Raw genomic sequence first — 23863 nt, 5'->3', positions numbered from 1 at the left:
TCCTGTGTTGACCTTGAACCGAGCCCCTCTGGGACTTAATCTGGTGTGTATCAGTGGAAGTCAAGCTGCTTCCAAGGATCTGACTAACTCCCATCTAAATCACTGTACTTAGTGTTTCTTGCTAAACCTTCAAAGCCACTCAGCAGACACGGGACACTTAAAAGAGTACATATATGAGTGTTTCAGCTCTCTGCCTCATTATTCCTATGCTGCAAATGTGAGATAAGCATTGTCTTACTTCACTGAGGTGCAACAAGGATCTATAAGATGATGAGGCTTGAATTGTATACCCATGAGTCCACAAAAGATTCAAAGGCAAGATATTTGGGAGAAATTTCATTGACAGAAATGGCTAAGCAAATGTTTACTATTTCTGTGATATGATGGACTCCATATTGTCTGTCCATGTATGCACTGTGAAATGGTGTGTTTGAACATCACAGGCAGTTATATACCCTTGTGTATATAGATACTCATCTTTATGTTATGCTTTCCAAATCAGCTGTTGTATTGCCTATTCTGTGGGCACATATCTGGGAGCTATTACATGGTCAGGAAAGTCATAATAGCCTATTATGACAGTTAAACTGTCCATATTTTACTTATGCAATACTCACTCTGTAAGATTACTTAATTAATAACATGCAGGGAGTAAGCAGCCAGCTAAAATCAAAGAAGCCCTAAATGTGAATTACCAACTTTGACTTGCAACAAGAAGTTTCTTCTTAGTGCATGTTTGTTTCAGAGAAAGTACTTACAGTGCTGCTGATTTTTTTTTTTCTTTTAACCAGGTGAATGGAGTGAAGCGCTTTATCCCTTGCTGACAACACTCACAGACTGTGTAGCCATGATGAGTGACAAGGCAAAGAAAGCCATGGTCTTTTTATTAATGCAGGACAGTGCCCCCACAATAGGGCTCTGTCTAAGCCTTCAGTATCGCAGGGATGTTGTCTTCTGCCAAACTGTAAGCAAGCAAATATGTATCATTTGATTGCACTTTAACATGTCTTGAGGTTTATATGAAATATGACTGTTTCCAGAATATTTCTGATTTATTCTACTCTCAGATTTAACACTGTGTTCTCCTCTCACAGACTGTGCTGTCCAGTCCTTGCTGGTCACTTACATATATTTGACAATATATAACTTCAGTGTCCCCTTCGATATACATTCACTATTAAAAAATAATCATAATACCCAGGCTAGTGAAAATATAGTGCTGTCTACAGAAACTACCTTTGCCACAATGCCACTAACCTAAAACCAGAAAATGTGAAAGAAGGAGAAAAAAAAATCCTGTGAGCGTACTCCCTTAGTTCCCTTTTGTAGTTTTCTGCATTGAGAAAACCAGCAAGACCTACAATACCTAAGGAGAGAAGTCCAGCTACAAGGAGAGAAATGAGTGCTGGCTTTTCCCCCTAGAAGTTCTGTTTCTGGGCCTGCTGGGCTCTCTTGTGTGAGCCACTGACTAGCAGGGGTCTGCACTAAAAAACCTTCCACATTTCTTCTGCCTGTTACACTTCTGTAGTGGGTCTACTTCCCCATGAAATCAGTATCTCGTTCATTTATTTCATGCAGCTCATCTCTTGGAGATGGTTTGGTAGGGCTGTTGTCCCAAAAATGTATCTTACAGAGACAAACTAAGGGAATTTTTCTGTACAAAACCCACTTCAAATTGCAGATCATTTTTAAATTCAATGCTTAGAATATATTTGCCCATCATAAACAGAACTTCATTCTCTGTTGTTTAATTCTGCAACAAAGTCATACACCTGTGTACATAGTATGTAGCAATCAACTTTGTTGACACAGTGAATTAAGACTAGTAATAATCTTAAGATCTTAGTACTGATCTTAGTGATACGTCTTTGGGATCTTGTCCTGCACATCTCATAGCACTGGAGTTTGAATCTTTGAATGATGCAAACAGGTATTCCATTTTTAAGCTTTCTTAAAATATAATAATAAAAAAAATACATATGAAGTCCATGGCCTGAAATTAGCTGTGTTGCTTTTCCATCTGTAACTAAAACAATTCTCCAAGGAGACTGTCTTTTAATTCACAAATTGTAGACCCTAATGCACATGATTATGTCCAGGAAACAAATAGATATGAGATCAACAGCAGTCCCATTTTGGGAGAGCTTGCGAGATGAAGGCAGTGTGCACTAAATCTGATGTTCTGCATGTTCTGGTTTTTTGTTTGTTGGCTGTCCCTCTTCAGCTGCAAGAAAAAGAGGAGAGACGTTTAAGGGAAAAGCGCATCAGTCTGACAGATTTTTTTGGCACCTCTTATATGTGATGTTGTTTCCATTTGGAGCTGAAGAGCCTTTTTTGTCTTGAATCACTTCACTCCTCTCTGTTTTCTCTCCCACAGCTGACAGCTCTCATTTGTGGTTTCATTATCAAGCTGAGGAACTGCCTGCATGATGATGGATTTCTAAGGCAACTCTACACCATTGGCTTGCTGGCACAGTTTGAGAGCCTGCTGAGCACTTATGGTAAAGTCACAGGGCAAGTGGGTGGTATTAGCTGCTGAGTCAGCAAGTTCTGCATTCAAAACATGAGTGTTTGGGACAATCTGCAGCTCAACTACAAAATGATTTTGAAAACTGAAATGCAAAACCAGATTGTATCTGGAGTACTTAACTAGCAAATGGCTCAGGATTTCTTTGCATTTAATTGAATTACCTCTAGAAGATAAAGTGTCAAAAGTTTTATATATGTTTTATAATGTCAAAAGTTTTAAAACACAGTATCATATTGATAATTCTTTCAGAAAATAAATGGAATAAAATGGAGAAACTCTGCCCCAAATATGCTTTTTTAATGTTCTTGACCTCCTGACCTACAGTCAAAGTGAACAATCCCAGAATACACCGTAACTTTTCCAACACAGTGGATATCATGGCTTTCTAGCATCATCTAAATTGGAAAATCAGCATATAATCTACTTGAAAGAGAGTGCTCTGGACTGTGCTTAGATGTTTGGTGTTTTCTAAACTTGCTGAACTCATGAAGTCAGTATGACATTTATTTGCAGCCTATAGGTCAAGGTGAAGGGCTGGTCTCCAGACCCCCTTCATCCATAGAACTTTATGAGAGCCTACAGTTGTGTGCAACAAGTAATGATTATTATTGATTATTTTTTTTTCTCCTTGAATTAGGTGAGGAGCTGGCAATGCTGGAGGACATGAGTTTGGGAATCATGGACTTGAGGAACGTAACCTTTAAAGTAACTCAGGCCACATCAAATACATCTACTGACATGCTGCCAGTCATCACTGGAAATCGGTAAAAAAGATGGGAAGGGAAGGAGCAGGAAGTGGGGTGAGACGGCAGATGGGAGAAGCAGTGATACTGCATTTAAATGATGGACTCCTGTGCTGGTTTTCTCCTCAGAACTTCAAAGAAATGTTTTGAAGTGGACTTCCTGATTTTTACTGATGTTTCATTTTACAGGGAGCTAAGCTGAGAGGAGAGATATGGCAAGGCTCAAACCATAGCATTATTGCTTTATGCATAAATATCTTGACCTAAGCACTTGTGCTGTTTTTAAATTTCAGACTGACTTGAGACTGATCTCAGTGTCTGAAATTCTTTGCTGTTGATCAGTTTGTCAGTTCTATACTGTATGCTACTGAGTAATGGGCCAAAGTTAGCACAGCGGGACACAGAACATGTGTCAGGCAGTTGGCAGGTTGCTGCTGAGGCCTGTTTAGGATCAATTTCCAAACTATCAGGGCCAAGCTGCCTTTAACTTACAGATGCTTGTGAAACACTAGACTGCTGCTCATTTTGGCCACTTGTCTGAAAAGAGATGTTTTCAAGTTTGAGCTTAAAAGCAATTTTTGTTTTAAAAATCTAAAGTAACAAACGTGTACATCCTCCCAAAGTGGAGTGGGAGTGATCTGTTCCAGCTGTGTTATGATGGGAAGTGTTTACAACAAACAGAATTGCACTTCAGTTTTAATGCCTCAGCCTGTGCATCAGCTGGATGGGCCCCTGCAATAGAGTTCTTGCCCAGAGGGAGCCAGTTCACAGATGGGGATGAAACTGTGGAAGGACAGAGGCAATGTTTCTGTATTTCAGAGTCTTCAGGCTTTTTTAGCTTTGAATCTGATTTCTGGAGGAAATAAGACTTATTTGATTACGGTGTGCTCTACCAAGCTCCACTGGAGCTTTGCCCAGCTTCCTCCACATCTGAAAAAGAGCTAGAATCTCAAAAGATAAAAACATTTAGATTAGCTTTGTTAAGTTAAAGTTCACATGCAAGTGCCCTGACTGAAGGAGGCCTACAGCATGATCCTATATGTTACAGAAATTGCTGACACCTTTGGAAGTGGCTGACAGAAAATTCCTTTTAAAGAAAATCTTTAGTTGAAACTTGTCATTACCTATAGGACACTAAGCAGCAGGAAACCAGTCTTCATTAGTTTCAGGCTTGATAATGTTGCTTATTATTTTCCTGTCTAGATTTTACTCAAGAAAGAGAAGAAAGATATAATGTGTATTCATTTTGGTGCAAACTATTGGAAGTTTTACATTTAGAAATGAAAATAGGTATTTGCTTTCAAACATTGAATAGTATTTCTGCATCCATCCAATGTAAATGTGGGACAGACCAATTTTAATTACCTTATTATTACCTCTGAGCTCTTTTGCTATACTTGAGGTTATTATACCGTACCTGAGAGTTCTGCACGGTAGAGACTTAGATGTAGCACCCAGGTATTGCTGCTGACAGGTTAGCACACAGCACACACAGTGTGTCTGGACAGTTCTAATATATGGTAATATGACATGCCTTAGTCTGCACTGGTGTTACAGCAGAAGGTAAGCTGCATTGCCCCACACTTGCCATGAGATAAAGCATACACAGTGGTCTTTGCTGTAGCTCAGCTGACCCGAGGTAACTTTTGCTGCAGGAACAGCTTGTAGGTCTAAGTCAAAAAGTTCTGTATGGGTGCTTTTGTTAGCTCTCCTCTCAATTTATACCTGAGTCACTACTATTATTGCCTCTATCGTTCTACTCAGACACGTCAGGACTATGTAGCGTACCCAAAAATGTATCCTTTTATGCGTGTGCATCATTACTAGCCCTTATCACTTCAAAATCAAATGCACTTTACTCTTGATGAGATGGGAACAGGCCAAAATTGGCTTTTTCTTCCCAAGTGGTACAAGAGCTGCAGTATTAACAAGCAGAGCAAAATTGGCTTTTGTAAGGAAATTAGCAGATCTGACTGAAGTATCCATGAGGGTGTGAAATCAACACTACAGGCTGGTGAAGGTTTGTTTTTTAACTAGAACAGCTTTTCTGATGAGGAGCAAGCTGTGGCAGTTCCTTAAGGTCCTCAGTTTTGACTGATATATTTTTTAATAGTAATATCATTTTCTGGATGGTAGCCCTCTTTACATAAATAACACGTGCTCCGAATGTAGCTTTTTGATGTTTATGTCTAATAGCTGCTTGTTTATTTGTAGGGATGGATTTAATGTGAGGATCCCTCTGCCAAGCGCCTTGTTTGATTTGTTGCCGCGAGAGATTCAAAGCGGCATGTTGCTGAGGGTTCAGCCTGTGCTTTTCAACGTGGGAATCAATGAGCAGCAAACTCTAGCAGAGAAGTATGTAGTCACTCGTGCAAGCTCATTCTTAATGGCAGTTCAGCAATCTCCTGTTCTGATGGAAGGATGTCTCTATGGAGTTGCACTGTTGCATTACGAACGGTGATTCAGTTTCTCCAGTCCACAAACAAGGAAATGCTAAATGAAGCTGTCAAGTGCAAGCCAAGCAAAAGGAGTTCCATCTTTACATGGCACATAGCTGTGGAGCTATGTAATACCACATGGGTTTAAGTAGTGCCAGTTTGCATGGTTCAGAAGTGAATTTGCAGACGAGGAAATCTCTCATGGGCTGTTTAAAACAGAGGTGCTGCTTGTAACTGCAGACCTCTGTGAGTGACAGGTCACTAGAGGCTGAGAGATCATTCTGAGTTGTCACTGTGTATTTGCTCTCTTGCACTCCCCTACACCCTTTTCTGACCTCTGTCAAAAAAACAGGACAATGGGCTAGGTGGACCTTTGTTTTAACACATCATTGCAGTACTTTTGTAATGCAACACTGGTTTTGTAAAGCTGAAAAATATGTGATTGTATTTCCTAAGGAAACTGTTCAATTTTGGGAGAGCCACCAGAGCTTTTCTCTGTTATGGCGAAATCTTGTAAAGAATATGTTGACAGAGCACTTCTCTAATGGAGATATACGTCACTTCCAGTGAAGTCAGGCATATGCATGTTGTGAGAGCAGCCTTGGTACTGGGCTGGAGTGTGCTGTAAGATGGAGGACAACTAGAAAAAGTCATTCAACATAACAAAGGCAGCTACTGTTGTCCTGTATTGCCTAGAAAGACAGCCCAAAGTGACAAGTACAGTTACAGATGTCAATGCTGTGTGTGTGTATCTATGTATGTAGATATGTTTAGATGAGATTAATTGTGGCATTGTTGACCATATTTATTATATTCACTGTTTATTGTTTCTAGATCCATATTTCTTACTTATATATCTGAAGTCAAAGTTCTCAATCCTACCTACTGATATTATGGTTATTACTAGCTTATGAACTAAACTATTGAATACATTATTAAAAGTTTGAATTTTGGCAAAGTTATTTACCAGATGGGTATTTAATATTGAAAGAGACACAAAAGCAAAAAAATTTAAGTACTGGTTTTTTTAAGTACAAATGCTTCTTTCACCTTCCCACTTTTCCTCTCATACTTACAGGTTTTCTTTTTCTGTAATGAATCACTACAACACTTCTCTGTTACATGTTACTCTGCATTTGAATGGTTAGGAATTTCACGAGATGAATATTTAAACAGTTTTCTGATAGTCATATTGCCAAGTGCAGTTGTTTTGAAGATGAGAAACCTTTTACCTTGGGCTTAACTGTTCCTTTCCTCACCTTTTAAAGGTTTGGAGACACCTCACTGCAAGAAATAATTAACATGGAAAGTTTAGTGCGGTTGAATTCGTATTTTGAGCAGTTCAAGGAAGTTTTGCCTGATGATTGTAAGTATTTGGTAATTAATGGCAAATTTGCTTGAAGATTCAGGCTAATTTTTTTAACTTTTTTGTTTCATGTTAGTTGTTTCATATTAATGATACACCAACATTAGTAACGTTCAAGAAATGATGCAACTCCATTTTAATACAGTAGAGCAGATTCAAGAGGTTTAAACGTCAGTCTGATTAACTTTCCTTTTTTCATTTACTTGGCTTTACTCGTTGTTATGTTTATATATACACATGTGCTAGGCAGTTAGGTTGCTGTGAGGGGAAGGCATAGAAGTGATGTGTCATAGCAGCAACACTTTTATGTGCAGTTTTGACGACATTCTCTGTACCTGCACAGAGAGCAATCGCCAGTTTTTAGGAACTTAATCACTTTCCCCTGCTTATCCATTGGCTCTTCCCTGTAGTTGTTGCACCTGCAGCCAGCAGCACAGAAGTCTAGCTCCTGGGAGAAAGACAATAGCTACAAGCTTGAATTTTACTGCTTATATAGGAAGATTTCCTGCTTGTTACTGTGTTTTTTGGGAGGCAACAGCATAAATGTTATTTACATTTGACCACATAAATGGTGAAAATTAATGGGTTCACTATTATTAGTATCAAACCTTTTGTAAGCTAATTTCATGGGTCTCACAATTGCAGTTTTATGGCAGAAATACAAAAGCAGTAACATTCAACAGGGCAGTGAGAATTCTGGCTATTAAACATGTTTTTGTACTTTCACTTACCCTGGATTGTTTTGATGCAGTTGAGAGCAGAAACTATTTCCATTCTTCCAGGCATTCATAATCCTGCATAATCCATTATGCAGAAAAATCATCTGCAAAAATTATATATTATTATATTATATTTTTAATATAGTAGCCTGCATCAGACTTTCTTGTAAAGTTCAAAAGTTAATAAATTTAAAGTGATTTCTGTTCTGCTTTTCTCCATTATCTCATGTCTCTGTCCATAGTCTTACATAGTAATAGTTCCCATTCAGCTCCTTCCTCTCCTCTTTGATTTTGTTTTTTTTTCTTACTTCAGTTGCTTCTCTTGTTCCCAAACCTCTTATATTGATCCAATAATCCTTCAGCTTTTGTCTTTTTTCCTGAAATTCTGTTTTTATGCTGCAGTCTGTTCTCAGTCCTATTATTTATCCTACTCTTTTCAATTTTTTTTAACTCTGTTCTTTAACTTCATACTTACTGTCTTCTGTTTTCGAAGTGCACTAGTGCCATGACCTTGATTTTCTCATTTATCAGTAACACTTGGTGTTTTATACCAGAGTTTTTCTTCAAGTAATGTGAAGTTGTGAATCAGGTTGGCATGCAGTGTTGGACAAAGGGCATTAATATGCACCTTTACTTGAAAGAAAACAGAATAGTCCTGTGTCTACCTGCCTTTTCTCCCTTACTCTGATAATACTGATCCTTGCCACATGAAATTAATACCACAAAGGAGGAAAATCTGCCCTCTGATAAACCTTTCTTTTGCTTCACTGTTTGTCCTGGGTAAATGCAGACATACTGTACCTGGCTTTGCAGTCCAGCCTGGACAAATGGTTTGTTTTGGAACAAACCAAACCAACAAAACAAACCAAAAATGGGAAAGTTTTTATTAGAAGTGTGAAAAAATATTGTGTGTATCTCAGCAGATGTGTCTGGGATACCCACCAGATCTCTTTTCAGAGATCCTTTCTGAAAAGCTGAGACTATGTGAACAAACCTAGGACTATTCTTGTCATAAGGAAGGTCTGAAGGCGTGTTGTCTCTGCTCTGAGCACTGCAGAATGTCCACAAACTGAATTGCTCTTAGCTTCATTAGCTCCTTGTCATTGTTTCATTGGTTCTCCTTGTCTTCAGAAATACTTGGGGAGATGGTCTGTGCCTTCTTTTTATTTACAGGTATTACTTCCTTTCTAGGTGTATAGTTCATGCAGAGCAGGCCAGGATAGACACAATATTGCTAAGCTACTGTTTGCTGTGAGAAGAGATGTAGCCCGAAAACAAAACCTCATATATCACCCACGAGGGGTTCTTTTTTGTCATAGTCATTTTTTAACAATGTATACCACCTTATTTATCTAGTCACAGCCCTAATTGGTGTCCCCTCTGGTAGTTACCACACTGAAAAAAAAACCCAACCTATTTAACACTTGTTGATTGTCTCTGAGTATCTTACTAGATGTGTAAGAGATCATGTGTGACACTTTGAACATGTAAGGCAACTGCTGGAAGCACTCTGAAATACTGAAAATTTTCCACTGATTTATTTCTACTTTGTGAAGAGGTATTAATAAACAAATTGTGGGAGTGCAATATCCTATTGGAAAGAATGTTTCTTGCAACTGAAAACTTATTCAGCTTGCAAATTTAAAACTGAAAATGTGAGCAGAATACAAAAGATCTTCTGTGGAAACTCGTGTGATATCCTGTCACCTCTGAGGAGTGATACTACAAGCCGTTACATGTTTCCATACAGTTGTGAACAGTGGGAACATCTGTGACACACAAACCAAGATACTATACCAGTCTTGCTTCCTTTGTTCACTCTGTTATTGTATTGCTGTGACATTCTGAGCCCCTGCATTTTTAAATAACCTGAATGTATCTTTCCGGTTGAGTTTAATTAAACTTGAATTTGTTTTGCTGGTGGTACTAACTAAGAATTGGATTAAATGTTGTAAGGTTTGATAGTTTTAAGAAAACATGATTGTGTTTCCAACAGGAATATAGGAATGCTTTTCATATAACTTTGTAAAAGTGTTGAATACAGACAAATAATTGGAGTTGGTTTTGTTTGTCGTATAGGTCTACCTCGATCTCGTAGTCAGACGTGCCTGCCTGAACTGTTAAGATTTCTAGGACAGAATGTACATGCAAGGAAAAATAAGAATGTTGATATCCTTTGGCAAGCTGCTGAGGTATTTATTAATCTGAGCATCTCTGCATAGTTCAGCTGTTTTTCTGTAAGCGTATGTATTTTCCCCTTTTTCATTACCAATATTTTCATACTTCTTAATTTGCTTGCATCTAGCTTGGTAGTGCTGCCATGTTAAACATCCTCTAGAATGAGACACAAGAATCATAGAATGGTTTGGGTTGGAAGGGACCTTAAAGATTATATAGTTCCACCCCCCCCTGCATGGTCAGGGACACCTCCCACCACACCAGGTTGCTCAGAGTCCCATCCAGCCTGGCCTTGAACACTTCCAGGGAGGGGCCTGGGCAACCTGTGCCAGTGTCTCACCACCCTCACAGGAAAGAACTTTCTCCTAATCTCCCCTCTTTAAGCTTCAAACCACTCCCCCTTGTCCTCTCACTACACACCCATGTAAAAAGCCCTACGAAAGCTTTCTTGTGGGCCCCCTTCAGATATTGGAAGTTGCTATAAGGTCACCACAGAGTCTCCTCTGAGACATGGGGAGATAAAATATATTTTCCACGTCAGTATTTTCCCTGCAACTCAAGCAACAAAGTTCTGCTGTCAGAAAGATGAAAACTTTTGATATCAAAATCCAGCACAACATTTGTATCTCTCTAAGGAGAAGTGCAGGTGTGTTCTTTGGTGGAAGATTCTACATGAGGAAGGAATGATGAATTTTATGTCCTGCTTCTAGATATGCCGCAGACTAAATGGCGTTCGATTTACAAGCTGTAAAAGTGCCAAGGATAGGACTGCCATGTCAGTCACCTTAGAGCAGTGCTTGATCCTACAGCATGAACATGGGATGGCTCCACAGGTCTTCACCCAGGCTCTGGAGTGTATGAGGAGGTAAGAGTTTGACTGCATCACTTATTCCTAAGTGAGAAATCATGCAAACTGCAGAGGAGTGGTGGTCTCTGTTTCTATCAAAAGGGGGGAAAAGAAAGTAAAACAAAGCCAGAAAACTACAAAACTGGCTGCTAGAATTCATCCCTTCTTTGCATGTGTTAGTGAGTTGCATATGCTAAAGCTGGTTATAACCAAATTTGCATCAGATGGGCTTCAGTTTTCAGTAGTGAACTGGGTGTTTTCAGAGAAGCATGTAAAAACCTTTTTTCACATAATGCTGAGTGTATGGAACAGGAAACTGGTGCTTCTTTGAAAGCTGTTTAATGACAAAGTGACCTTAACTGTCATAGCACTGGGTTTCTTAGTTCTAGATCAGACAGATTTCTCAGGGATGATCTGTCTTTCGTTCTTGGAAACACAGACACCTGCAGTTTGCAGTGGTTTGCCACACGTATTCTTTAGCAGTGAAACACTTTGCTTACTGGGCAAAACGTCAGTATGAGTGTTTCACAACACAACCAAATTTCATCACAACATGTCAGTGTGCTGTTGTCTTATCAAAATAATGATGTTCTGTATTCTGAAGCAGCAGAGATGTTTGCAGAATTAAACACTGTACTAAAAAAAAATTAAAGTATCTGTTTACTGTTGTTCAATGCCTTGTTTCAAGCACTGCTGGAAAACTCCGTATCTCACATACCAAAAGAAAGGATAAGAAATCTAGCTTTAGTCTTTATCGATGTAGTTCAACAATGCTGTTCAGTCCTGTTTTTCAACATTCACTCTTACTGAATGTGCTGTACTGTGTGTCTTCTCACCAAATTCTCTAGAGTGTTCAATTCTCTTATCCTTTCTGTATGTTTTTGCTGTTTGACCCTTTCTTACTCTTCAGTTACCTAGAAGGGAAACGTCTCATATGATAATACATGCAGCCTCTTACACTAATAATTTGGTTTTAATATCTACATCTAATTTGATGTCACTGGACTTTTTTATTTTCACTTTAGTACAGTACATGAAAACTGCATTCAGAGAGTAGTTAAACCTTGGTATTAGAAACAAAGTTTGGAATAGCTTTTTGAGGGAGAACTTACTAACTTAAAATGAAGCTAGGTGGCTGTCAAATCTCTGGCTTTAAATTAAGCAACTTACCAACGTAGACATTTGAAAGAATAAAGCCCTGTTGCACAGTTGCTTATTTAGTAAGAATAAAAACCAAATTAGTATACTACTAGGAGTCTTGTTATTTTCTTTAAATTCGTTACTGAGTTAATGTTTTCTTAAATGCACTAATGGACACAGTAGAGACAGAGATTAATAATAACAGACTATCAGTTTAATATAATGCAAGATCAGATAAAATATTGACGCAAGAAACACATTGCTTAATGTTGACCTACACTGGAATATTGAAAGAGGGCCAATTGGCCAATTTAATCAAAACCTGTAGCATGTGTGTTCTAGCAACATCAGGGACTTGCTCTAACAGGTGAAAGACATGACTTTCTCTTCTGTTAAGTATTTGACAAAGGGATATTGCTCAGACCAAATACAGACTAGTCCTGAAGGAATACTAAAATTAGACCATTCTCCAAGCCCATCACTCTTCCTCACATCTCATTGCTCTTTGGGATTGTCTTTTTAAAATTATTTGTCAATTCTGCTCTAAAACAATGGCACAGAATTAACAAAGCTTAACGAGAGAGACAAGATTACAGAACAAATATGTAGGAGCCCAACTCCACCCAAATCCATTTCAGCCTGGACAGGATGACCTGACATAGGTGACAGACATAGGAAGTGAGAGAGTTGCAGGTAACTTCCAGAGCATTGAGAAACCTTGCTTTTTATTTTAACTTGACTCTTGTGTAATCTTACTAGGGAAGGAAGGCTTAGTTCAATCATGAAGACTTCTGAAATTTCTGGGGCAGAAGAACTACTATTAAGTTGTGGGACTCAAAGCATTTCATCTCTTCTTTACTGGTAATTTTCCAGAGAAGAAAAGCATCCTTGCTTACTCTGTTCTTGAAAAATTAGGCATCCTCTTCTTCCATGGGATGTTGGTCTTCAGAGGTGTTAGTTCCCTCTTACTTGTCCTCAGGGACTTCTTAGCCTTGTGATAATTTTGTATCTGTGATAATTTTGTTCATTGAGCATGGACATCAGGGAGAGGACACTGAGTGCTCATTGTAGGTTCTTGTAGAAATTCATATACAGATTTGTGGCTTTCACTTTAGAAACAAGTCCTGTTAGAATAAACTCACTTTTCTGCAAATAACTTTCAGCTTTTCCAGTCACAAATCAAATATGTTGTAACTCATGGCCTACGAATAGTAAAATAATGATAATATGTCTTGAAGTCCAAACTACAGAGGAAATGACATTACCTCCACAACCCCTTTTGTCCCAGGCACAAGTACTTCACTCCTTCATTCTCAACTCCTCTACCTCCTCCCCACAGTGAGCAGTGGACAGGGAATGGGGGGCAGACCAGCCCATAACAGCTCCTCTCTGCTACTCCTTTCTCCTTGTAATATTCCCCCACTTCAGTGTGGGGTCCTTCCCACAAGCTGCAGTCCTTCAGGAAACACTCACTTGCCCACCATGAGGTTCACCTCAGGCTGCAGGATGCAGACTGCTGCTTCACTGCAGTCTTCTCCACAGCTGCAGGGGAACCCCTGCTCCAGTGCCTGGGGCACTACCTCCCCTCTTTCTTTTCTGACCTTGCTGCTCGCAGGGCTGTTTCTCTCATCTCTTCCCATCTCCCTCACTGCCATGTATCATCTTGTAATTTTGAGCCTTTCTTCCTTCTTTCCCTCCCCCATTGTTTTACGTCCTCATCTGTATCCTAAAACATTTTTCTTCCTCCAGCCTATTCTGCTGAGCCTTTGTCCACCACTTTCCAGACATTAGCTTTCTGCTTACTGATTCTCCTGATCACCAACCCACCCCCCACACACTGAAAAGATAATTGGGATTTGTAGGCATTGCAGACTCAATCTGCACTTACCTGGTGTAGGCACCAGGAATGAAAACATATTTTGATCACCAGTTTGGATGTATTAATCCAGATCAGAAATACAGTTGGCTTAATTTCCTGCCCACCTAATTCCATTTGACTTGAAGTGTCACCAGGACCTGAAGGCTATTTTTCTCTTTCACCACTTCCAGGGTATCTCTGATGTCTTCCAAGACATGGCCTGTTGGTTACCTAACCTTGCTACACAACCAGCAAGGTTTTGTATTACCTTTTATGGATGGAGTGCACTTGATTTTAACAGAATCAGACTCACAGGCTGGATTCATTTTTTGCTGTGTAAACTAAAAATAGAGTTGGACTGCACAGGATGTGAGGGTGATCCAAAATTAAGCACCACACTACAAAGCCTTAGGTTACCTGAACCTGTGTTCACCATTGTAGGCCTTGGGTACTCAAAGCCATGTAGGAAGCAGGGGCATAATAAGATGGACTACGCTGCATGTCTTGCCTCCAGATACATACATTGAGGCACTTCAACTTGCATTTTGGAAAGCATATTGATACACACTTGAGTTCATGTTGAAGCAGAAAAGTAAGTGGCTGGTTTGGGGGTTTTATTTACATATCGAGCAGGTAGTTACAAGGTTAAATTGTTTCACTGCAGTCTACATGGAAAGATGTTTGAAAGGGTCAAATACTACAATGGTTATTCATGTTCAGCTTGCTTTTCAGAGCTCCACTTTGCAGCATGGCAGAGCAGCATGGGATATTATTGCTTGGTAATCTGAAAGAATGAATGAACATGGAAAACCATTTATGTTCAACCTACATGTGTTTATTTTCAATAGACTACAGTACTTCTTTCTTATTTTTCTCTTTTATTCTCTTTCCCTCTCCTTATTTCTGTAATTGTGCTGATACATGTTTTTGAGATGTTTTTTCCACTCTTTCTTTACTTCATCTTCTGGGGTTTTTTTGTGCTTTCTTCCACGTTTTTTCATTTTCTTGACCACCTTGTTTTGCCATCTCTTTTTATACATTCATTTGCATGTCCATCTTCCTTTCTGTTTTATTTGCCCTCCTCCCAACCTTCTTCCTTTTCACAGCATTGGAACACGGGAGGTAGTCACCCAGAAGAACTTGAGTGGCTTGGTGCCCATCCGAGATTTCAGACTAGATCCCAGCCTCCTCTACTCTATTCCTTTACTAGCTCTCAGCCCCAATTTACTGATTGTGTGGCTGTTTCTGAGCATAGCATACCTGGTGGCCAGATTACGTTGCAAGTGAAGATAAAGTTAAAAAAAAAACCACAAAACAAACAAACAAAAAAGTGCTTGAATGTGTATTGCCACTTGGTACCTGCTGGACAAAGGAATGTGTCATAGCATTGTCTGCCAAGAATTATTAGTATGCCTTACAATTTTATGTTTCTATTGTACTAAACTGTAAATATACATCAAATTATTTTATCAAAAAGAATTGTATTGAAACTTTAAATTATTGTTCTGCTTTCAGTGCTTGTAACATAGTCTGACATTGGCCTGTTACCTCGTTACTTTAGCCGGCCTGAAGATCTCTTACCAAATATAGTTTTGTGTTACTTGTTTCATGTATTCCAGAGAAAGGAACTATATCTGAAAAGAATTTGTATCTTTTTGTATATTTAAGGTATATGCTAATCTTGCCTTTCATTTTTACGAGGTATAAAGAGAAAAATAAAAACATGGGTGGGGTTTATAAGAACAGTAAGAAATGTATTTAAAGAAATAAATTTCTACCTTCATTTCAAAGCATAATATCCAAATTACATTACTTAACAGTTCGCTGAACCATAGTCTGGTTCCTTTCTCATGGTTTAGTATGTTCTAGTAGACTAGTGTACCCACTCAAAAAACAACTTGCAGTGTGCTGCATGCAGAATTCTTTCATTCTATTTGTAGATCTACATTTTCTAATGTATTAAATACATAAAGCAAATGACTGGTGGTTAGGAAGAGGATGTAATTGGCATTAGCCTGCTAATGATCCATTATCTGTTTCAGGTGCTCTGGTATAGAACTTATTCTGAAACAGGGTCATGATCATCCTAGAAATGAAAGAGACTGGTCTTGAATATTTGAGGCAAGAAGAGGGAGGTATCGGTTAGCTCCTTTAGTAGGTTGCTTTGAGGTTTTCCATTGGCCTTTGTTTTACTAGCACTAGACTGAATATTACTATTATTTCTATTTTTAAGTGTTGGACAGCTTTAATAAACTATGATGTTGATAGTGGCTTAGAGATAAGTGACTGGTGGTAAGTTAGCATTTTATTTAAGTGGTGAGACCACAGCGGCTTTCCTAGTTTAGTCACACAGAGTAATCGCAGATGAAATTTGATCATCCTTTATATATAAAATCAAACTGGGAGAAGCCTGTTTCAACAGAAAGATTTTGTTGATGCAGTGATCTGGCAGAGCTTGTCCATAGCAATAGCTGATAAAAAAAACAACCAAACCTAACCTCATTTAATATATTTTACTAAATTCCTGAAGGGATTTACTTCGCTTGGTGCCTGAGATGACAGAAAATTTGGCTTCTGAGGAGAGCTCTTCTAGTGCTGATTTCTGTTTTCTCCCATTATTAACTTGCTCAAAAACCCATAGGTAGCTATAGCTTTTATTATCAATTTTAATGGAATTTGAAAGCTTCTGAGAGTGTCAAGCTTAAAAAAGCAAAACAAAAACACAGAACAAAAATTACAGTAAAATCCTAAATTTGGTGAATATTCTAACAAAACAAAAAAAAAGCTGTATTTGTGTCTTCATTAAATCAGAATGTACAGTACACTATCTCCTGGTATTTTTTCCTCGCTATTCTTCCAATTTTGTTTTTAAAAGAAAAAAACAAAACAGAATATATCTCTCTATCTCTATATATTTAAGCATGTATCCTATTTATTTTTTGTTGCAATTAATTTAGGTAAAGCCTTACTGCTGATGAGGTTTAAAATCATGCTGCAATGGTATTGGACATATCCATGTCCTAAGCTGAGATCTGGTTCCACGGTGTCTCCATACAAATCATCTCTTTCTGATTGATGCTGGTTCATTTGCTGTGGGTACTAAAATGTACCTTTTTACAGAGTGAACAAATGTCAGGTTGGACTGTGGCTTTGTTCTTGCAATGTGATGAGTGTTCTGGGTTCAGTCTAAAAAAGATGTGAAAGCAACTTCAGTAGGTGCATTTCCACTGAACCCCTTAAGAGTATTAATCTGTTTAAATGAAGTATGAAGGCTTTGCTCATAACTCCCATTAGGGCTGCAGTAAGACCACCCTTAAATTCATCAAGACTTGTTGAAAACAATGTGTATTTTTCTTTTTTTCTTCTTTGGTGGGGACAAGTTTCCATCCTTTTTAGCTTGGTGCTTTTGTTCAGGCTTTCAGATTTAAAATGCTGTCGTGCACACTGCTTATGTGCCTCCAGCAGAAGGGACATGGCACACAAAATGATGTGTGAGATACATCTGTCTCACCATTTTTGTGGCCCACCTGTTCCATAGAGGGACATCTGATCTGCAGTAACCAGATGCAGTGGAATGAATTATGAACAGAATGATTCACTTAGGGGTGAAAATGGTGTGTGGGGGACATGTTGGTTTCTGTTAAACACAAAGCAATGACATAAAAATAGTTTAATCACATACAAACCATTCTTTAAAGGGCAGTCACAATGAACACCCCGGAGAGAAATTTCAGACTCACTTTAACTGTTCCTTAATGCAAACATTTACAGTGTTTTATGAAGTTGAAGTAGGTGGTAGATACTGAAAGAACACAGTTACAATCAGTTTAATTAATCTGAATTAGAAGAATGGTAAGGTCAATGGTAAGACCTGGTGATGATCATATAATGCTAAGAGCAAAGAGCTTTCCAACTGAACCAGAATCCAGACCCTCCTTTTCAATCAGATGACCACAGTTTACCTGGTAGAGGCTGCAGACATCTCCAAGAAAGGAATAACATGAAATTTCCACCATAAGATGGTGTACTGTACACTTTGCCATGAAGTTCTACTATTAAAGCATTTTTTAGGTTTCATTTCTCTATCAGGGAAAGACATTCTCCTGCAAGCTGAAACTGATTTCTAATATATAAATCAAAGATAGTGCTTCCTCTTTGTATGTCTCCTTTTGGATATATAATTGAAGGAACTGTGAAGCAAATTTACAGGTGTAAAGAAGCCTTATAACTGGAGTAGGTTTTTTTTTACTGTAGCCTGTTTGTAATGTGGGGCAGTTCCAGCAAAACATTGGCTAAAACTGAAATTCTGCCCAGCTTTGTTTCCTTGGGGTGATGACTGTCAGTGCAGCCAATCTTCTTTGCACTCACACAAAGCTGCTCTTTTGGTATTATTTTTTTAAGACTATGTTGGCTTTCCAGTCAATTTATGCATGCAGAGGTCACTGGAAAGTCATTATTTTTGTATCAGCTCTAATCATTAAGTAAGTACTGATAATACTGACATACAGGGAACAATGACTTTCAAGCTCTTACTGAGAGAACAGCAGTTTTTCTTTTTCAGCTTAATACACTAATAAATTAGCAGAGCTGCCTGTGAGCAATCTCTTGGGGATCCCTGGTGCAATGAAGCGGCATGTGAACTCCTCAGCAGTGTACCCTGAAATACATGAAACCATCACGAGAGAACTTTTTCAGTAGATCCACTGCTGCTTTTTAGAAATGCAAAACTAGCAATCAGACATAGCATGTGCCCATTCTGTGTGCTTCTTACTAGCATTGTACGATGAACCATCCGTTTTAATATTTGCGGCAGCAAATGAATCCAACGCTCATGAAATATAGCCAACTTTTTGTTAATGCTATAAAATAACCAGTTCATTTCATCTTAGTTTAAGTCTTTTCTTTTATTTTTATTTTTCCTTTTTACTGCTGTCATTTTTTTGTGCTTGTTTTTTTTCCCCAGTGAGGGTTGTCGGCGAGAAAATACAATGAAGAATGTTGGATGTCGCAAGTATGCATTTAATTCTCTGCAACTGAAGGCTTTCCCAAAGTATTACAGGCCTCCAGAAGGAACTTATGGAAAAGTTGAAACATAAGCATACTATGTCTTTTAATTGCTGTTCCATTAAAACATGTGGATTCACTCTAGATTAATACATGATTTTGTCATCCAGAAGAGATAAATAACCTTTTTGTACGTTTCACTAGGTTATACAGAGCATGTTACTTACAGAATTGGAATCTATAGTAACAATTATTCTGACACCTTAGCTTGAGAATAGTGTGATGACTCTCTGCCCGTTTAAATAGCCTTCAGTGTATGTAAGATGAACAGATATTGTGCTACTTTAAAATTACCTATATGCAAATATCTAGGTACCTCCTGGATGGACCAGGATTCTAGGAAGGGCATTTAGGCAGCTGTTTCACATAACATCTTTTATACTGAGTTGACATGAGATTGAGCTTTTCATCAACTTTTAAAAACTGAGAGTAAAACTCAAAAGGTGTAAATAAAAAGGGATTGGATCCTACACGGTCTAGGAACTGTAGAATGCATTGTTACAATCAAGGAACAGAAGTTTAACTTTTAAAATGAATCGGCACAATAACAGCTAGGAATATACATTGTTTTACTTGTCTGTAGGATGCCATCTTCAGATATGAAATTAACAGTCCATAAAAGGCCAGTCCTAGCCAGGTCTAGTTTGTAGTTCTGTCCAAATAAGACAAATTCCAGTCATCTTTTGTAAATAAGGACTTGGACACACATCTTACCTGATTTTAAAAAGTGTTTCAGAAACACAGTGATGCTTAACCATTGATGTCCTGCCCTTCCCCACTCTAAGGCAAGTGCAACAAACAACGTTGCACGTGACACAATCAGTTTGTTCCATATTATTATATTAATTCACACATTTTTACCCATGACTTTTTATATCACTTCTGAATTTTAAGCATTAGTATCTTGAGGGGTTACATGTTTTAAATTAGTGTTTGATTTTTTTCCTTATCAATTTTGTATGTCGATACAAAAATGCTCAAAGTCCCAGCACATCCCTGTTGCTCCATAATCAAAATTGGTTTCTGTTTGGCTTTGCATGTTACCTGAGCAGATGTTCATAAGCCTGGGGGGAAAGTATTACTGTTTACAGAGTATTTCTGAAGTAGGTAGCAATGTCCCATGTTGATAGAAATGAACTGCTCATGTGCTACTGCCAATGTGTGAGAACCTCAGATGTGTTCTAGCTACGGTCATCAGGTTGATGACATTTTATAAAAAATGTTCCTTGGAAATAATCTTCCTAAAAATGCCTTTGAAGCCAAGCAGCTAAACATTATTTTCCAAGTTTGAACAGGATTAAATCAACTCTTCTAGCTGTGTTCAACACACTGTGCCCTTTCCTTGTTTTCTAAGGATATAATTTATCATTTATTCTTGTGAGAGTAGCAACAGCCAGGTAAGTATATGGCTGTTTTCTGATTTCTTTCTCCCTCTCACTGATGTTTGTCTGTGCTGTCACTGCTCTATCAATCAGTCATGTTCATTCTGCTCCCATGTAGGTTTGGGGGTTCCAGGTCTAGCAGTTTTTGCATTTTGCTTTTTGCAGTTTAACACTGAGCAGCATGTTGCAAAGCCGGGTCGGAGAGTTCTGCTGAACTAGGTTGTTACCATTTTTTCAGGCTCTCTAAGGTAACAAAACACTGAATTCTGTGCAAAATCAGTGTATTGTAGTACCTGTCCCAAGTCTGAACAAATCATCTGCAGTAGAACAGTCCCTAGGAAACTTTACAAACCCTGTTTGCCAATGAATAAATATTTATTTTATTATATTGTTAATATGTAAACAAATGTATGGTGAAAAACTTTTCAATGGGATCTCTTTAGACATGTTATTCCATCAGTTCTGCTCAACCTTCAGTCCCTGCTCCATTCTTAAATGCTACATTTATTTTTGTATAAACTATACTCTGTATATCCCTTAGTTTTTATGAGTTGATAATTTTATTTTGTATATTTCAGACATAGTTAATTGTATTTTAAGTCCTGTATTGTTACACTAAAACTCTTCCAATGTTCAGCTTCAGAAAAAAATAACAAGAGGTCTGTTGTAACAATGAGCAGAGCCACTCTGTTAGACTGTGGCCAACAATCATTAGATCTACTCTAGAGCTTAGCCATCCTTTATTTATTTTGTATACCAATGTAATCAGAAAAAAAATGCTGAATTTTCTATGTGCATGGTTTTTGGTCACCTTTTTCAAGTGGTGGAATGCCAGTCCCAAGTACTGCGTTGTTTTGTTTTCAAGACTCTGATTTCAGTATGCTCACCTGTAAAACATCAGTGTCCAGCTGACATTTTATATATATATGCACGTCGAGAGGCTTATTGAAAGGGCACAAATGATCAGGAAGGTCTCCAGTAGACCTTCAAAAAAGCAAAACTGTGAAACTTGAAATCCACATAGGATGCTTCACAAGGGTGGAATAAGCTTTTCTGTTGCACAGGAGAGGCGAATTTAAGGGTTACTGTAAAATGAAGTTATGTCTAATCTTCTTTTTGGAGTACATTTTTTAAATTATAAAACATACAAAGGTGAAAAAAGAAAACTGTTGCCAAGTATGTTCTGTGTATGTTCTGTGAAAGTACCTACAGCACAGTTGCCTTTTGTTTCATTTATACATGTAAAGTTATTGTATAATACAAGACTGTTTTGTCCCAACACAACTGTATTTCACAAGCTTCGTGCATTGAAATATTTTTATTTATTTGGTTTTGGGCAGTATTAATATATCATAAACATATGGCTACTGTTTTATATATTCTAACTCATCCAATCCATGTATGCTGTAAATGTGCTAGTCTTTAGGATGAAAACCAATAAAGAACTGACAAGAATAACAAATGGTGGCTCCATTTTAATGCGTTTGAGGTAAATGAAAATAAACACTTTCAGGTGCCTTGACTTGATATGCTTTACCTGTTGGAGAATGTACTCGGATGAGTTGCATATGGAGACACTTTACACAGATAGGCAAGTTGGGAACTGGTTACTCTGGTCAAGTACAGCTGCTATCAACTTTCTGTAGATACAAGAGAGGGGAGAATTAGGTTAGATATTAGGAAGAAATTCTTCACTCTAAGGGTGGTGAAGAACTGGAATGGGTTGCCCAGGGAGGTTGTTGATGCCCCATCCCTGGAGGTTTTTAAGGCCAGGTTGGACAAGGCTTTGTGCAACCTGGTCTAGTGGTAGGGTTCCCTGCTCATGGCAGGGGGGTTGGAACTTGATGATCTTTAGGGTCCCTTCCAACCTTAATGATTCCGTGATTTTATGATTCTGCACCAGGCACCACCAGTTTGTCCCATATGCTGTCCATTCAGCAGCAACAGTTAAACAAAGAAGCACCATGAGATTTTTTTTCTCAATTTGATAAACTTTCTCTGTACATCTTCCATAACACTTTCCTGAGCTTTTTTCTGCTTTTCACGCTTCCCTCCATTAACCAAATTCCTTCTCTGCTGCCGTTTCTCCTGCTGCCAATTTGTCCCTCCAGCAGGTATAGTAGTTGTCCTACTTTTCAACAGGGACAAGTTGTCACTGCTGATTGCAATTTGGATTTCAGATTAATTTTCTATAATAGTGTAAAACAGTAATCCAAATCATTCTGATTTCTATAAAATGCAAAGAACATAAAAATGCAATGCTACTGTCAGTGGATGTTTGAGAACAGCCAAATACCCTTTTACTTGCATAAAAGAGGACTGAGGGCCACAGGTGGCGCTCAATGAATCAGTTTTTCTAGTTACACAGAAAGAAAAAAAGGACAAGGAAAAAACCCACACTGCTTTCATTCAAAATGCAAAAAGAGAAGATGCTTGACGGGTGGGAACACCTAGGTAGCAAATGCCAAATATATATACGTACATGTGCGTATATATGCATATCTGAATTGCAAAATATTTAAATTGGGGTCCAAAAAGTACCTGCCTTTGTTCCTTTTAATTTAAAAAGAGGAGGTGTTGGAAAGGTGGTTGAACATTTAACATATTTGAAAGGCATTCTGAGCTACTGGAGAAATCATCACTTATTTGAAGCTTCGGTTCGTGTCTCCATAAACGTTGCTCCATTCAAACCCAGGGTAACCGTGAGCCTGGGTTGCCTGGGGGACTGGGGCTGTATGAAGGGCACCTGTATGTCCCTGGGCAGCGGCTCTCCCTACTGAATAACAAGGCTTTCAGTCTGCAAATGAGAAACCTTAACACAGCAGCAACCTCTTTTTGCCACGTTATTTTACGTGTCAGGCAAACTTTCTGCTCCCAATTGAAATATTTTTCCCCTTGCAGCTGAGTGATGGTGACCTGTGGCACTGTGTCCCGCTTCAGTCAGTAGAGGCCGACATGGAAAATGCAGTTTGTAAGAGCCTTTTATCCCTTTCCAAGCATTCCATTTTTTTCCTTAAGTCGTGCCGGTATTAAGTTGTATGTTATTTGCCAGTCTGGTCCTATAATTTCTGCTTTTTCTGTGTTCCACACAGACTTCAGCATTGAGAAGTTCTGACGTTTTGTGCTGGCTGTTTCTGTTTGTGCATATACCCCAAGTATTCTGAACGTAAACTTCAGCAACTCTTGTGTTTTACAGATTTTTACAGCATAAGGAACGTACATCCCCTGATGTAATTTCAAGTTTTGGTCCTTGCAGTCAAAAATGCCCAACATAAGATGCTGTCTGTCGTGTACCTAACCCCAAATCATTAGGCCTGTTGACTGTTTCTGTGGGAGCAGGGGGGAGGAGCCTTCCCAATGGCTCCAACCCCTGTAGCCCCAGACGAGACCACTCAGCCTGGAGTCAGTCACTGCCCATCAGGCTCACTGAGTGTTTAATTATTTCTGAAGTTGGATAGTGAGAAGAATAGAGCTTACAATGGCCAGTGGGAAAGGCATCATCCACAGCATGAATTAATTATACTGCGGCTGAAATTGGTGATCTGTGGTGTGAATGGTTTTGTTTGCATTGTGCTCCCATCAGGGTCATTAAAAACCC

At 38.5% G+C, this 23863-nt stretch overlaps 1 protein-coding gene across 18 annotated transcripts in view; it reads left to right on the top strand.

Moving 5' to 3' along the window:
• Positions 1-21727, top strand: part of INPP4A (inositol polyphosphate-4-phosphatase type I A) — a 124426-nt gene extending 102699 nt beyond the window's left edge. For 10 of the 18 annotated variants that reach the window (XM_051610347.1, XM_051610339.1, XM_051610319.1 and 7 more), the window contains 8 exons: positions 792-964; positions 2378-2501; positions 3168-3294; positions 5488-5628; positions 6980-7077; positions 9876-9988; positions 10685-10839; positions 14926-18876. In XM_051610347.1, coding sequence (XP_051466307.1) covers positions 792-964; positions 2378-2501; positions 3168-3294; positions 5488-5628; positions 6980-7077; positions 9876-9988; positions 10685-10839; positions 14926-15106 — 1112 coding nt within the window. In that variant the 3' untranslated portion in view covers positions 15107-18876. Of the gene's footprint in view, positions 1-791; positions 965-2377; positions 2502-3167; positions 3295-5487; positions 5629-6979; positions 7078-9875; positions 9989-10684; positions 10840-14925 lie in introns of all 18 variants that reach the window. The other 8 variants (XM_051610459.1, XM_051610449.1, XM_051610393.1 and 5 more) reach the window with 1 other exon arrangement.
• The last annotated feature ends 2136 nt before the right edge of the window (positions 21728-23863 follow it).

Source organism: Apus apus, chromosome 1 (genome assembly GCF_020740795.1).
Source record: "Apus apus isolate bApuApu2 chromosome 1, bApuApu2.pri.cur, whole genome shotgun sequence".
Taxonomy (NCBI): Eukaryota; Metazoa; Chordata; class Aves; order Apodiformes; family Apodidae; genus Apus; species Apus apus.
This window is presented reverse-complemented; position numbering and strand designations above follow the sequence as displayed.